Source organism: Argiope bruennichi, chromosome X1 (genome assembly GCF_947563725.1).
Source record: "Argiope bruennichi chromosome X1, qqArgBrue1.1, whole genome shotgun sequence".
Lineage (NCBI taxonomy): Eukaryota > Metazoa > Arthropoda > Arachnida > Araneae > Araneidae > Argiope > Argiope bruennichi.
Genome location: NC_079162.1, coordinates 36,732,304 through 36,749,896, shown reverse-complemented (window position 1 = coordinate 36,749,896; position 17,593 = coordinate 36,732,304). Strand labels below are relative to the sequence as shown.

Sequence of the window (17,593 nt, the reverse complement as noted above, 5' to 3'; positions counted from 1 at the left end):
AAGATTGGATTACTCTCTTGTTTACTTCAACTTCCATTTGATCACTATGTAATAAATGAATGAAATAAGTTGCATAAAGTAACAAATTTAAATTTTACTGTTTTTCTCTCTAGTTATTTTATTCAATTTCTTCAGGACATTAAAGAAATTTCTTTTGCCTCCATTGTTAGCGTAATGTGCGTCATTTAAGAAATTATGTTTTACTTTCATCATTGCATAGGTAATGAAAGGTTAATTCTAATAATAAATATTAATTGGGGAATGAAAAAAATAATATATTTGATAAATTGAAGCTTCAAAATTCTAATTTCATACTGAATGGCTTATTTTTCAAGTTACTCTAATGCTGGAAAAAATAGTCAATTCTGAACTGAACATTAAAAAAAACTGAAGAATAGAGAATATTTCAACTTAAAAACTGGAATCCATGCAAGTACATGGACTTTTACTACCATTACATGGACGATTACATGACCGAAGTCAAGAATTACAATTGGGCCCTACTTCCTGTAAAATCACTTCTCTTCATCATCTTCTTTCCTGAGAAATCTAAATTGAACAGATGAAAGTTACTTAAATGGAGAAAAAACATTAATCTTCAAAACGATCACTTTTGGAATAGTAAAAATATTTTCCTCATACAAGAGATTCATCAAATTGGTAATTTTCTATAAATATTTAGTTAGTCCCAATAATTAATTCATTTATCCCCCTTATAAATTCATTGGTTAGTCCCAATTTCAAAACATTTTACTGAATGATTAGCGACATATATAGTTAGCCTTGATTGGCATACCAATTAAGGATGAATTGGGCTATTGGATGACACTGAACTAAGAAGGCAGGGAGCATTCTGTAGATCTTTGCCGACAAAATAAAAAAAAAGCTCTTCTGATAAGTGATGACTTGGCTTGCGAATACACGTGTATTGTTTAAAGTATGAAATATTGTATAGATTTCGAAGAATTTATTATTTTCCGATTCTCCCCTTTTAATAATCATTTGTAATGTGTATATTATCCCTGAAAATTACAGTGAAAGGCTCCTTCAATTATCAGTCAGAAATATGAAAAAATGCTTGAAGTCAGCAAATTTGCTTTCTAATATCTTTCAAAATTTTACAGATAGAATCATGAAACGTTGTTTCCTTATAAATGAGTGCAAAAAATATTTCACTCATTAGCACTTTTTAGATATGAGACAGTATAAAATTGAATTTTTGTAGCTTTTTATTTTCACCCTCAGCAAAAACAAGCGTATTTTCATAAATTTGGGTTACCTTATTTGATGAAACTTTCCTTTTGGAAGTATATTTCTAATTGCCGTAGTTAAGGAAATAAACACTTGTTCTACTTCTTTGGGACACCCTGTATGCAATTTATTTAATTTCTTTTAATATTAGATAACAACTTTTTCTCTAAATTTATTTCTAGTATTATTTTAACACAAAGAATGTTTTAACTAAACTAGAAAACACATAATTTCCTATAATTAGCCATAGTATCAATATGATAAAAAAATCAAGAAAGTTTGTAATGCGATTGTCTGACAAAGAAGTTCAGAATAATTTCAACCTTTAAAAAATAGTTGGGAAACCATCATTGTCCAATGATTGTCTAACTTAATAATAAATAAAGCGAATAAATTCAAACCTTATTTTAGTTAAAGCTCCTCAGAGGCTTTCGAAATTCGAAAAAGCTTTAAACTAAATCTCAAAATATTTTCATGGAGCAAGGCATAAGGAAATCTGTCTTAAAGTTTTTTGGAAAACTTTTCTCTTCATTTTTTTTAAAAAAATGTTGCTTTTGAACTCTGTTGATTTTCGAGCTCAATCCTTGCAGACGTTTTAGAAAATGGTTTTAGAGAATGGTAAATACTGGAAAAGATCATAGCCCAAAGCAATGAAAGAACTCTGCCAAAAAGCTTCTGATCGCTTTCTTTCTTAAAAACAATGGAAGGAGAACTATTTATACACAAAGATTTCTTTATTTCCTGGCTTTATATCCGTGACATGATTAACATTCATTGACTGGAAATGTATTGGACATGCCAAATTCCAGCTTCGGACATCTGGAAAAGTAACTTTTGCGAAATAAAATGCTGCTACTTATCTGTTTTGCGAAGTTATTTGACAGTAGAATAAAGTGAAGCGCTTCAGGCGACGTTGATATGTGCCTGCAACAACATCTGCTTTCGGACGAATAAATACCATTTTGAAGTATATTTGTTACCTGCCATAGAAAAAAAATCGAGTTTTCTGACTTTCAACTAATATCTATGAATTTATTTCTTTTACACTTATGCCAATTTTACTATTTCAATTTGTATATTATTATACTTACGCCATAAAAAATGCATATATTATTATTTTCTCTAATATATCTGCAAGAGTGAGTAGGTAACGAATATTTTTACGGAACAGGCTAATAGAACATTCGAACCGGTTATTAATGTAATATGCATGGGCATTTTTATACGATATTTATATAGAATTTCTATACAGGAAACATTTTGAGCATAATTTAAAGGCCTGCATGTGATACATCTTTTAACTGAATGCAGATGCTTGATTCTTGCACCAACTTGATTTCTCTTTTTTCTACCATTTCATATTAAGTATTGATCTAAACTATGTCTAAGAAATCTGAGTAAATCTGACGTTGTTTACCACTAGAAAGACGACTTGTAGGCTCATAATTTTGAAGAACAATTATTATTTGCAAGCTTATTTTGCCCTTTCGATCTTAATGTGTATTTAAATAGAGTGCCTTTTTTCCTTTCCCCATTATTACTCAGTCCTGTATGTTGCACGGGTAACTAAACTAAATATTTGACTTTTGGTAAACACAGATAAAATAATAACTGAAAAATAAAAATAAAAAAGTTATATTTGTATTCTGTCCACACATAAAGTTTATCTTACATATTTAATGGACAATCAAAATCGCGTTTTGGGTATTAGGTAAAATTAAAGCGCGCAGTATAAAACAATCAATGACAGATAATATATAGAATACCCCAAATTCTTACATGTGGAATAGCAATCTTTGCAAAATATAACGCTACGACCTAAATGTAACATGAAGTTATTTGACAGTAGAATAAAGTGAAGCGCTTCAGGCGATGATAATATGTGTCTGTAACAACATCTGCTTAGGGATGAATAAATATCTTAGCTAACTATATTTGTTGCAACAGCAATGTCACAGGGAAAAAGAAGCGCGGAATTTTCCCTGACATCTCCCTAATATTTATGAATTCATTGCTCTTGCAGCTATGTCAATATTGCTGCTACATTTATCTCATTACTTCGCTTTCATTATAGAAGAGGTGGATATAATTTAATTTCCTGTAATCTATTTAAAATGATTATTGCTAGCTAAGTAATCTGTTATCAGTAGTAATTGACGCTTCTCTGTCATCCACGTACGACCTTTCGGAATATATTTATAGCAAGACTCTTTCGTTAATTTTATTAATTTATTGCCTTGAAGAAATGCTTTTACTGCTTGATGCGACAACATTTACAAACTTTAGACTTCCATTCGGTAATTTAAAGTGAAAAATTGAGCTCACGCTATTTGTTTTTAATAGGACGATTAACTGGATGAAGTTTCTATTGGAAGAGAAAATTGAAACTCTTTTTTGAATGCTTCTGTTTGCTTTCCATATTATACCCTGAATGCATTCTGGGTATCGTCATTTACTCTCTGAAAGAAAAACTTTGAGCACTTGAATCAATAATTCTTCCTATTAAGATTTCATAAATTTGTTTGCAGAAATCACACTGAATACATTTGAGAAATAAAATATTCATATTTCGATATTTTTGTCGAGAAAATAAATATTAATTCTTTTCAATGTATCAAAGAGACTTATTCTAATATATCTTTCTTAAATAAATCTAATTGACTTATAACTTTATTTTGCTGTTTAACTTATTATATTTTACTATTTCAGAGACTTTTTAAACATTAATTTCATAATTTTATGCCAAAAATATGAAAAATATTATACATTCATATATATTGCTTATGTTTAGGGTTATAAATAAATACATAAACACATTTCGTGAACATTTACAAATCACGAAAGTTTTAAACGTGTTTCTTCAGATTATTTCAATTATTTCCAATTTCTTTTTTTTTTTTTGTATGCACTGTAATATATATAACAGGTTCAAATTGTAAACCTATTCAAAGTTATTTTGCTGAATATTCTGGTAAATAAGAATTGTTTTTGATGAGTGCTTTTGATATGATGTTTTATAACTTTGTTTATCATTATAGATGAAACATGAGTTAACTTGTTTGCTGTTTCATAACTTGTTGGCTTGTTTGCTTCTATGTACGACATAATGTACGTGTATAATATACGTCAAAATATACCACTTATTTTATTTTCAATGAATGCAAATCCTAACAATTATCATATAGAACTGCCATAAATTGACAATAATCCGCATGTATCATAAAATCTACTGACATTTTAAACGAATGTTAAATAAATGTAAAATCAACTAATAACTCTGAAATAAAATCTTTAAATAGTTAATGTGATCATTTTACTATTGTTAAGGTCATGAAGTGAAGGATGAGAAATGAAAGTAATCATTATTTTATTACGCAACTTAAGTTTTATATTTGTTAAATTCTAAAGCTATTTCTGATACGCAATTCTTCCTCTGAAAAGATTTTATAAAAGAGTAATGAAATCATACAGCTGCAAATCAAATTGTTCACAAGCAAGTATTCATTAGGTTTCAACATAAATTGTCTTGGATTACCTTAAAAATGGCTGATCATTGTTAGTATGCTTTCTAAAAAAATCGCACTCATCCACAAATGGAAACATTTTTCCTTCGTGAAATTTGACGAATCCCTTTTGATTTAATTGTGCAGTTTTGTTTTTCAGCTGCTGTGACAAACAATGAGACAACGAAATGCTTTTAAATTGTCGAAGAATTCTGGTAATTGGTATTTTAGTGGGTAAATCTAGTCATCAAATTCCTAACATATTTTCCAGTTCGCTCTTGGCATACTTTTCGAAAACTTTTCCAAGAATGATGGATTGCTGAAATTTCCACACATAAGAATTTGATTTGAATAATGCAATTCCAATCTAGTATTAAATTTTTTGAACAGAAAATATTAATAAAAGTAGCACATGTACGTATTTCCTATAACGTAAGCACAATTTAATAAGATGTAATTCAATTTTTCAGAGATTTGATTAAATAAAAGAGAAGACACGATGATTTAAAAGATAAATTTATTTGCGTGGAGCTCTTTAATATGTTTTTAATTAACTCAGCCTTGAAAGGGTTTACGTGTTTACTGATTGAAGACAAAGGAAAATAAGGAAAATGTTTAAAGAAGTGAAGAAAATGTGATAAGTAAATAATTTCCTGGGTTTAAGAAAATTGACTTTCATTGAATATTTACTCTCAAAGAAAGTTCCTGCAGCCGTAAATATATTCAGTTCAAATTAATTTTGCTAGAATTCCATTAAGAGTTGCTTTTTTAAAAATAAAATACGAATTGTTGAGATTAAAATACTATATCTTTAAATATTGACTAAGAGATCTCAAGGAATCTTGTATATCTATTATAGGAATCGGGAAAACATTTATAGGAGGGGGGAGGACTGAACCTTATTCTCCCTTTTGGCAAGGAGTAATAATCATGAAAATAATCTTGAAATGGAAACACCCATTTTGAGTAGCCAAACTATTAAATTGAGCTAATTATTTTAAATATTCATTGTTCTAACTGAAACTTAATCCCGTTGAAGGTCTGCCATGTGCATACTAAATTCTTTCAGAATGAAATGTTTCCCCACACTTGTGGATTGGAAATTCCGAAAAGGGCTGGCTCAGATGTTGTCACTGTCAGCTGATCACGGCTCAAAATTACGAGATTTAGCGTGAAATATCCTACTTGTTGCTTCAGAAATGAGATAATGATGTAACTATTTTAAGGTGGTACTCAGATAGCTGCTATAATTCTTTTTAACCGAAGAGAAATCGTAAGTGGGAAAAATTTCTTGAAGTCCTCATTAAAAACAAACATTAAAAATTCCCATGAGCATTCTGAAAGCACAAACATTTCATTACGTTGCTTGAATTTTGCATATGCTTTATATTTTTTCAGTTTTTGAAGATTATAAAATTAAGAATTATGTATAGATTTTCTGGATTATACTATTTCATATTCAAATCATTTTGTTCATTTTCAGGTTCCAAGCGTGACAAGTCTTGTGTTAGGACATATATCAAGCATTTTAACTTTTGAAATTGAAGCATCGGATAATGAAATAAGCATTCGCTGTGAAGTAAATAACAGCGCTAACATGAAACCTTTGACGGCGGAAGTCAAACTTACAGTTTTGTGTAAGTATTATTCAATTATTTGATTGTATTTTGTAAGTATTATTAATTTACTTGATTGTATTTTGTAAGTATTATTCAATTACTTAATAGTATTGATTAAGATACAATACGATTACTTGATTGTATATTAAAATCAAATTGAGTTTCATAATATTACTTTAACACTTTCAACGCTACTGACGAGATAAAAACTCCATGAAAAGACAAATATCAATTTTTCTGGCTGTTGACATTTTTTATGCAAAAAATAAATGAAAAAATTAAAGGTATTCTTCAGATATGTATTATAAAATTCAACCTATCTAAATTGGCATAAGAGACAAATTTTATCTCACAGAAGTCTGTAGTTGGAAGAATCTGAAACACGAGATATCTGGTTGGTAGCGTTGACAGTGTTAAATATCCTCATTTTATCATCTAATTCCTCAGTTGAAAATTCTCGAGTTTCCTTAATTTTTACAGAAATGTGGCAGATATTATTTAGTTTTATAACATTTCATTTATATCAGTTTAATTTTTCTTAATTTAAATTTCCAAATAATATAATAATAAGAAGAAGGGTACAATTATTCAAACTACGGAAATACGTACAGTGTGGTTGAAATTAATACATAGATTTTTAAGTCCATTTACAAGGAAAATACTTCGACGCCATTTTGTATACATTTAAGCGCGTGAGAAATCTATTTGAAAGAAAAATAAATAGTTTAAGTTTTGTCACCACTCTGAAAAGTGTTGCTACGGGCTGAATTCGGGCAGCGAAATAGGCATAAAACTAAATAAAGGTATATTTCATGTTATTTCAAAATTTAATGGAATGTTAAGACTAAAATAAAATATTTGCTTACATTTCCTTTTTTACATTTAACTGAAGTTTTTCATATTTGTAATTCATTTATAGAATATACTATTTGGAGTTTACATTTTATAACTGCGCTTTTTTTATTTCATAATTTATGCATAAAAATGTATTTAGAATGATTATCTTCCAGTTATTGTACCACATTCAAAGGAACTCTGTCGACTTAAGAATGCAGCATGCATCTATCGATCTAGGGAGATTCTTTTGTTATACTACACTTTAAATCGGTTAAATCATCCACGCCTTTAGAATGCGCTAGCTATAACCAAAAATCACAGGTCGTAAGATTAGAAGAGCATGCTGGTCATTCCATATAATCATATATTAGGAGATGTTCCATCTTGCATTGAAGCGATAGATTGTTGACACCCAAAGTCAATGTTCGAGATCAGGAATAAGGGAATTAAGCAGCATTGTTCGATATTTGTCAACGTTTGAAGAATGTCGCATCAGCCCATTTTTGTCGTGTTCTCATCGAAAATACAAAACAATTTTTTTTAAAGTTGCGTTTGAATTCTGGAACAACTAAATGCATAATTTGTATTTAATTATAATACCATTAAAATTGAAATGCCCTCCATCATGCATAAAATATTCTGCAACCAATACGTCAAGTTTCAAGTTTGCAAACCAAGAAGATGAGAATGAAGTTCAAAAGACCTTTTACATCTTTTTCGTGTAATTTTCTAGTATGAGCTGACTTTTTTTTTAAAGAAACAGAGTTATATTTAAAAAACGGTTCAAAGACTGATCTAAGAATGTTCTTGTTGATATTTCATACTTATTCACCGATTTGTATTGAGCGGAAATCACGAAGAGATAAGATTTTTATATTATGATGTAATTGTTATTTATTGGTTTATATACTGAAACTTTCATACGCATTTTTATTTAGTTTTTATTTTTCAAGGGAAGCTTTCTAGGGCTTTTTTTAGCGCTGTGTAAAAATCTTTTGCTATTCCTTTTAAATCTTATTTCGCTGTTTGTGATCTACTTCAAATGTTTTTTTTTTCTAAATTAACTTTCAGATTATATCACCCTGATAATACAATAAAAATTTGAGGTAATAAAATAGCAAAGATTTATTTGGTGGTATCATTAAGTATGTTAAATGTGACATATTTTAATTATTTGTGAATTTAAAATATTTATTTTTTTTAATTTGATAAATTACTTTTAGTCATTAGAATCGAAAAGTGCTTTTGTTTCTTATATTTTGCAAACTCGTTTTTATTTTTATTTTTGTGAAAATAAAGTTTCATGAAAAGAGAAAACTTGGAAGTATTGAAATATAGAATATTTGATATACTGCTTTTAATTTGACCGAGAAATAACACGGATTGATTACTAGAATTTCAGAATTGTAGTACGTGAAAAAGTATTTATTGATAGATCAGAAGAAATCGGGTTCTTTTCAACCTTCCAACAGTTCAAACTTCCAGAAACACCTCAACTCAAAAGAAATTCTCCAGAGGAAATATGTTTCCACCAAAAGAAATTACAGCTTCATAATGCTCTACCATCTGAAGAAGCTCCATTGAAAGAAGATGTTCGAAGTTGAGAGGAGTTCATATATAAAAAAGTTGATAAAACACAGAAAAATAATTCAATCCTCATGTAAGGTTCGGGCCCTTAGTTCCCGAATTCTAAGGCAAAAAGTCTGACTGAAGGGTTATCCAAAAAGTAAAAAGAAAATTCCAGTAATTTTTTTCGTTTCCTCTTTCTTTTTATGAAAGATTTCTTCTATTCGAAAAAAAGTGTTAATACCAAATAAAGTTGCTAGAAGCCATGAGGATTGGAAAAAATTTGTTGCACTTGCTTTATGTTGGTGTCACATAAAAATGTCCTTTTCTCTTCTGTAATTCAGATTATGTGAAAGGAAAAGAAGTCTGTCACCTTAAAAACGCACAAAGAAAATTGTATTCAACTCTTGTCACTCGCTAATTTAGTTGAATTTTTTCTTCATGGAAATACCAAAGTTGTTAGATTTGGTTCCAGTACAGGAATATTTTTTTAGAAGAAAAAAAAATACAACACTGACATGTAACCTTTCAGACAAACAGAGTAAATGTCAACACACGTGTTGCTAACATACATAAAAGTAAGATTTTAACATCCAGAAGAAAAAAAATAAAATGGAGAGAAGATACTCTCCTACATAAACAGAAATTTATAAAGATAGGTAAATAAACTGGTTGGCATCATATCTTTACATGATTTTACTGGAGAGGGAGGGAAAAAAACAACCTTTTTTATTTTTTTAAACAGAGGAGGGGAAATAACATTTCTTTATGTTTTAAAACTTTGTAAGCTTTAATACATCAATGTATTATTTTCTTGGAACTTAAATCAATAAAGAAAGCAATAGAGGAAAAATAACTTAAAATTTTATTTTTAACTGCATTTAAAGTTTTCGATTTAAAAAGCATTAATTATTTTATTAGAAATTGTTATACTTCCTAATATTTCAAGCTAAAATATTAGCATATGAATAATTTTAAAAATAAATTATTAAAAAAAATTAAAATTCAGTGAATATGACAAAAATGATACTGATGTCAAAATGTTACTCATTGTAGTATAGGGCTGTTGTAGGGCTTTTTAATAACTAGAGTTTTATAAAAAGAAAGGACCATTAGGTTTATTTGCGAATCATTATATAATTATTTATTCCATAGAAGATAAATATTATTTTAAAAAATTCTTAATGTTTCTCGAATTTATTGAAAAATAAGTTCCAATGTAAAATAGGCAAACTAGACTTTTCAGTACTAATATTTGAAATTTCCATAAAAAAGGGGGGAAATATATAGTTAATGCGTTGAACTTTTTGGTTATGAAATTTAAAAAAATATTTTTTCTCTTCATTTTCCATGCATGTGAATTTTCCATAAAAAGGAATATATATATATATATATATATATATATATATATATATAATTAATGTGTTGAACTTTCTGACTATGAATTTTTTAAAAAATCTTTTTATCTTCATTTTTCATGCATGTGAAGGAAATAAGGATATGAATAATTGTAGAAAATCTTTTCCCCAATCAGATGTATAATTTTAATCAATATTTTATGAATAATTAAGATCCATTTGTAACTAACTGGTTTGCCGCTGTATTGGTTAAAAAATTTTCAATTAAATGTTTGACCTAGCTTACTCTTGATGGCTTTCTGAACAAAGTATTTTGAACTTAAAATTTAGTGACATGTAACGCTTATTATTTTAAGAGCTTTATACCATTCCACATTCAATTCTGCATAATTATTCAGCTGTAAAGTTATATGCGCACTACAGTATATTTTTCATAATTTATATAATAATACAGAGAATTATTCAATAGAAATTTCTCTGATTAAACAAAAAAAATCAGTGAATTTAAATATGAAAGCAATTCTCAAGCGATAAGAAAGGTGATATATTTTTATACGTCTAATTATTTTGCATTAAACGTGTTTAAAAATGGACCCACATCAAAAAAAATCATCTTTCCTTACTTCTGTAGTTAAACCTCAAAAGTCGAATAAATTTCGAAAAATATATTAAAATTATTCTATAAATGGAGACCCAGTCATTATGAGCGGAAAAAATCTGTAATATCATCTGTAAGTCAATCTGTAAAGGAGAAAATAAAGAGACTACATAGATATAAACACTAATAAGACAAAAAGAATCATAAGGATGAAATAGAATTTTGTATTGTGAGATATTCTGAACATAAATTTTTCATTAAATATGGCATTCAGTTATTAATTAATTTTTTCAAATGTGGAGCAATGTTCAAAATGCAACGCTTTACTAAATAAGACAATTGAGTTTCATTAAAACCAGAATGAATTACAAAAGATAATAGATTTTTGGTAATAAAAATTCTTTACTTATATTCTTTATAAATATTCCTATCTACATAAATTAAAAATGTCACTTTATTAAAACGTTATTTAAACGTGACGATATCAAAGTAGTATGGAAAATAATTATAAATTTATTCCTGAAATAATTTTCACTCTACTTTGCAATAGAGACAAATTGAGATAAATGCTACTATATAAAATTAGCCACAAGTTTAAACCAAAAGACCGATAATATTGAAACAGCCATCTAGTAACAACTAATGTAGGAATTTAATTAGGTTAAAACTATAAATAATGCTGGTCCCTCGACACTATTAACTGAAAGACAAGGATATCAGTAATCATTTTTATTTTTAGATACATTAAGTATAGTATATGGTATACTTAATAGATCATGTATCCTTTATCGTAAATTATTTCCAGTATAGGAAATATATACATAATTAATATTATGTTTCGTAAAAAAGGAAATTTAAATCTATATCTTTTGACAAAATCGGTTCAAATAATTTTGAAATATAATAGGGGTAATTTAGAGTTATTATCTCTTTGAAAACATGCATAAATTTTTCTAATAACTTTCACGATGAGTTCCTAATTTATGTAGAAAAATTATCTGAATTTTTTTTTTATAAAGACTTTTTTTTTGTCTACAGAAATCTTTATCTTGGATTATCCATTGAATTTTAAATAAAAATCAACGCTTCTTATTTTTAAAAACTATTTTTTCTGAATATCGCCATGTATTTCGTGCATATAAAATTAATTGTCAATTTTTATAACATTTTATTTCTTCATGAAGTAACGGAAATTTAAAACCGAAGTTTACTTTTTTTTGTAATAAATTATTTTTAAGATAAATATTACCTACAGAAAGATAATCTTTTATACAGTTTTCGAGAAAAAATTTTATATTTTTAATAAAATTTTGAATTAAACACCCGACTTTTAAAAGGATTATATAATCATTCATGCCATTTTTATTATGAATATATTAGGATATTGTCATGAATAAAAGAAACTTCAGTAGTTTTTGTTTCTTGTATGCATTTAAATTTCTTTCGGAAATAAAAAGTTTATGTTTCTTAATTGGAGAAATTTTTCTAAAGGTACCTAATGTAATATTAGTAGTTATTTTATGTAAAAATTGCTGAATGGCGTTATAATTTGATAACAATTAAAATATATTTCCCGAATAATTTTTAAAATATTAGTATTATAAAGGTGCAAAAATAGATCGCATATATTAAAATTTATTTCAAATGCAAAAGTTTTCTTTCGTAAATAATTATTCAAACTATCTAGTTTGAATAAGTTAATAAAAACTAAAAACTTGATCGAATTCTTATTCCATATTTTAATTATTTATGGATTTACAACAGCAAAATAAATCTGTTGCGAAATGAACGGTATAAATTTAAGGGGGAAAATTTATAGTTATCAATATAATTCGCATTTAAAAAAAGATAAGATATTTAAACAAAGGCTTAACGAAGATAAGAGTTATTTATTGTAATATTCATTCTTCTTGTATCCAATTATGATGAAAAATCACTAATCAGATTTGGAGTATTAAGTTCTTGTTTTGATTCGTGAATTTGATGTAAATTAATAATGATTCGTCTACATATTACTAAAAACTAATAAAAAAGCGGGGGAGGGGTGCTATAGGGAAAGTATGAGTGTAGCATGCTTGTCGTTTGTTGAATTTGAAAGAAAGACTTTTGCGAATGAAGAAATGAAGGAAGCTTAGCCTTTTTGACATGTTTTCCTAAATGTTACAACATTTAAAAGCAAAGATTTTTTTGTTTACTATGACAGAATAGGAGTTTTCTTTTTCTTTGTGTATATATATATATATATATATATATATATATATATATATATATATATATATATATATATATATATATATATATATATATATATATATATATAATATTTATTTTTAGAGACAATTTGTTAATAAAAATTAGAAGCTATGCCTGTATAACCTTTCTCTTTAATAATTGCCTTAATAGGTTTTATTATACTTTGAAAAGAAAACGGATCTCTATGTTCAGCCTTTAAAATAAGGATACAGCTCCTTTTCTAAGTGCATTTTCTCGCAATTCTGTCATCAGAATAATGAAATGAATCCAAATTAAGTTGGTACCAAATCGATCCTCTTATTATTCAAAATTAATATTCTAAACATTTATGGGTCCATTGTTCTGCAAGCCACTTGTCCTTTCAATCAAACATCTTTGAGACATCCGTGTTCTCTTGCCTGACAAACACAATCTTGATGCAAATTATTCATGTCTGTAAACGTAGTAAACTTGCTAAGTGCTTTAATGTAGGTGATACTTAAAACTGAAATCATTTTCTCCCAACGCAACAAATTAAGAGGTTGATAAATTATTTTTTATGATTGTACTGTCCAATGTCGTTTAAGTAATTATTTTCTCATCCATAAAACTTAAAAAGAAAAATATTATGGCTCTAATATTATTCAAATATAATTAGAGAATAACGAACTCGAATAAATCATTTCACTTTGAAGACTAAAATACCTTTTCATTCAGTATATTATTTATTAATAATATTGATGACTTTTTTCATAAATGATGTAAATTTTGTTATGTTTTTAGACAATTTATAATAGTACCTAAAAGTATTTATTCAATTTGTTTTGTGTATGGATTTTGATGACATCTCATTTCATGGAATGAAAATAATACATATATGTATTGTAATTTTTGGTTAAAAAAAAAAAAAGCAAGAAAGCAGCTTCTTTTAAATCAGGTCTTTATTTATTTCCTCATGAAGAGACAAAAAATTAAATTCTTTTAAGTAATTTTTTTAATTTCTTTGTTTAAATTATACCCCATGAATCGACTAAATATGTTTTCTACAGCGATATGAGATACAGAGAAGAGGCCACGCGAAGGAATTCAGAACCTGTATACCTTTAAAACAGGATTTTACTAAATTTTTGATGAAGTATTTATCGGCTTATTATTAGCCGGGTGATTTTTGTGTGGTACAAGCCATTGTACTAAATTTTACTGAAATTAGATCCTGATAGAAATTAGATTTTACTGAATTTAAATGTACTGAAGTTAGATCCTGCGAAGGGTGGCAAGATAGAAACGTACAAAATGCAGGAGTGAAATTGAAATTTGAGCTCAAGTGATTGGATTTACTTTTAATGATTACTTTTAAATATGCGGAGAAATTGAGCTTATGACATTCTTTTTCTTTTAAACTGTTGATATGACGTTATGGTTTTTTTTTTTTATCGAATTTTGTATTGAATGTATGTTACACAAATTTATGCAATTAGCTGAAGATTATTAAAATAATATATCCATGTATTTATGAGAAAAAAAATAAGTACTTATAATAGTTAATAATAAAAGCACTTATAATAAAAAGATATTAAATTTAAAATTTTGTCAATCTAGTATTTAGCTGTTATCTAGCGCATTAAATATTTTCCACGGTTAATTAGTTTACTTTTAGTCTAGTTAAGAAAATGACTAAAGCTAACACGTTACTACAAATTTGTCTTTTGAGAAGAAATCATTAATGCTTTTACTAATTGTACGTTTAGCACGATTTTTTTTTTTTTTTTGAAATAATGAATGAACAATTTATTGTTAAGTTTTCCTTCTGCTTTATACGTACTTGGAAATTCTTTTCAGAATACTGTTAATCATACTTATTTTACTTCTTAATTTATATATTTGACACAATTTATTATTTTATAAAGTTCAGTTTTTGTTTTTTTTATTTTGTTCCAAACCTCTCATCTTATTTATCCTTTTTTCTTAATTTATGATCTTTTTTGAAAATTATGTGTTTGCAATATATAAAATAAAGAAATTTATATAAACTTTCAGTGTAGGTTGTGTTTGGCGAATTTATTAACCTCTTATGATATAAAAAATAATATTGAATGTCTTAATTCAAATATAAACAGATTTCCGATAAAGAAAATTTTACTTTTTATATTCATTTTAAATATATAATTTGAAATTATTTATTGCGTAAATTTCAAGAATTCCAACTCTGGTTACCATGAACTCAAACATAAGCATTTTTTTCGGAAATTTATTCAGTTTCAAACATTTGGAAATTCTTCTAATTTTATAAAATAAATCCTACTTAATTACAGAATTAATAATCATTTTTATTTACCAAGAAATAATCCACCAATTCCATTCCTTGGACTTAAAAATACAAATTAAAATAACAGATTACCTCCAAATTTTATTTTTGAGCAAACTTAATAAATTTTCACTCCTGCGTAATTAAATTTATGGAATTAGAATCCGCATATTTTTAATAAAAGAACTTCATGCACCTGTGAGCTTATTATTTTCGATTGTAATCATTCAATTTTTACTCAACTCATTCGGATTTAATTACATTATGATAATGAAAAATAATCACAACATGTAAAAGAATAATAATTTATGATCATTCCTACGTATTAGTTTGTATTGTTACAAAACTGTTATTATGTGGATAATTTTGTAATTATGTAAGGCTTGAAAAGAATGTAAAAAAAAAGGAAACTTAGTATAAAAATAACAAAAACAAATTGTTATAAAAAGCATGATAATGAAGAGAGAAAAACAAATAATATTTAAACTTTGGTTGTAGGATTTTAATTAATTTTTGCGAAAATAAGAAATATGCAAATGAAGTTTCGAAATGTAGGACTCTGCAATAAACAAATAACTTTATATGACCAAGAAAACACAGTTGTGATGAAAAAAGGCGCCTGTATTGTAAATAAAAAAAATGAGATTCATTTAAAACATATTTTTTATAAATTATTTCTTTTGTCTCTTCAGGAATTCTATCCTTTTATTAATCATATGAATAATTTTATACTTGTCATTATGCATGTGTGTATCTTTTTTTATTCATGTTTTCAGGCATAAATATTTTCATTTTTTTAAACATTAAATGAATAGCTTATAAAATGTTAATGAATGATTCTAAATATGATTAAACTTCCAATATTATTTCGTAATTGATAGGTACTTCTCTTATCAATTTTGAAATTTATTGAATTTTTTTCATCTAATTTTTGAGCTGATAGAATTTTTAATTTTGTGATCTAGAGGATAATGCATAACTTTAATATTTTCAGAATTTAGTTATCAGTTAATATATTAATGTAATTAAATATTGATTCCATATGAACAGCAACACCTAATAGTGAATTTGAGAAAATGATGATTTCATGATTCTTTATTATTTATTGTGATGAATTAAAAATTAATAAATTGATTATGAAGTGGTAAATAAATAAATTTAAAAAAATTATTTAATATTTTATTAATAATTTTATATTTAATATTTTGCCAAATTGTATTTTTAAGAAATTGCTTTTATCAAATTTACTTTCTAGAGAGCTTACATATAAGATTAATATTTATAAGTAATTATTTTCTTAGATAATAATGATTTTGGATTATTTTTCAGTTGTGCCACAAAATGTAACCATAAGCGTGGAACCTCTTCAACCAAGAGAAGGAGATACGGTAAGGTTCATTTCAAGTGTATTTATTATCCAGCTAATCTAAACTAAAAAAAATAAGATTTTGAGATGCTAAAATATAAAATACAATGCAAAAAAAAAAAAAAAATGAAGCTAAACAATTTTTAGACAATGGTTTCTCTTATATTTCTTCATTTCTTCTTCACGTTTCATGATGTAGTTTTTCAAATTTAAATTTTTCCTTTCGAATAAATTTAATCAAAATAAGGAAAGTTAAGATGCAGTTTTAATTGATTCTTTGTTGATACTGAATTTCCCTTTCACATCTTTCGCTTAAAATTACTAGTGCTTGAACAGATATATTATTTTATACATCTAAATATATACAAATAAAATGTTTTATTACAAACGTATTTGTAAAATATTATCATACTCTTTATCAGATACAATATAATTTTGCTACTAATTAAATTGAGGAAAAATGCATTCAGTTTGAAGTAAACACATGACAAGTAACTTGATTTTTTTATTAAAGATAATATTTTTATATTAAAATGCTATTAAATGCTGACAAAATGAGTCTTTTATTTAGAGTCTCAACAAATCATATGATTGTGAAAATTAATCAATTCATACTAGAGAGCTTTTAGAGCTCAACAAATCATATGATTGTGAAAATTAATCAATTCATACTAGAGAGCTTTTAGCAAAGTTGCTGATTTAAAAAAAATTTCCAAATAGTTTTAATTTTATGAACCATTTAAATTCGCAGAATGTATTATTTGTGTTCATGTTTAATATTGCGTGGAAGTTATTTGCGTTTTATTAAATTCTATTAACTTTTTTTCCTTAGTTTTTATTATAATGTTTAGATAATGATTAATAAATGACAAAATAATTAAATAATATTCATCTGTAAGTAAATAATTAAAACTACACGAATAAAGCTTAAAATGTTGTTAAATACTAATATTTAATT

At 26.4% G+C, this 17,593-nt stretch overlaps 1 protein-coding gene across 1 annotated transcript in view; it reads left to right on the top strand.

Annotated features, from left to right (window-relative positions):
- LOC129958649 (nephrin-like) overlaps positions 1 to 17,593 on the top strand; it is a 658,065-nt gene that overhangs the window by 458,493 nt on the left and 181,979 nt on the right. The window contains exons 11-12 of the mRNA XM_056071256.1: positions 6,238 to 6,391; positions 16,599 to 16,657. Of these exons, the coding sequence (XP_055927231.1) occupies positions 6,238 to 6,391; positions 16,599 to 16,657 (213 nt within the window). The remainder of the gene's footprint in view (positions 1 to 6,237; positions 6,392 to 16,598; positions 16,658 to 17,593) is intronic.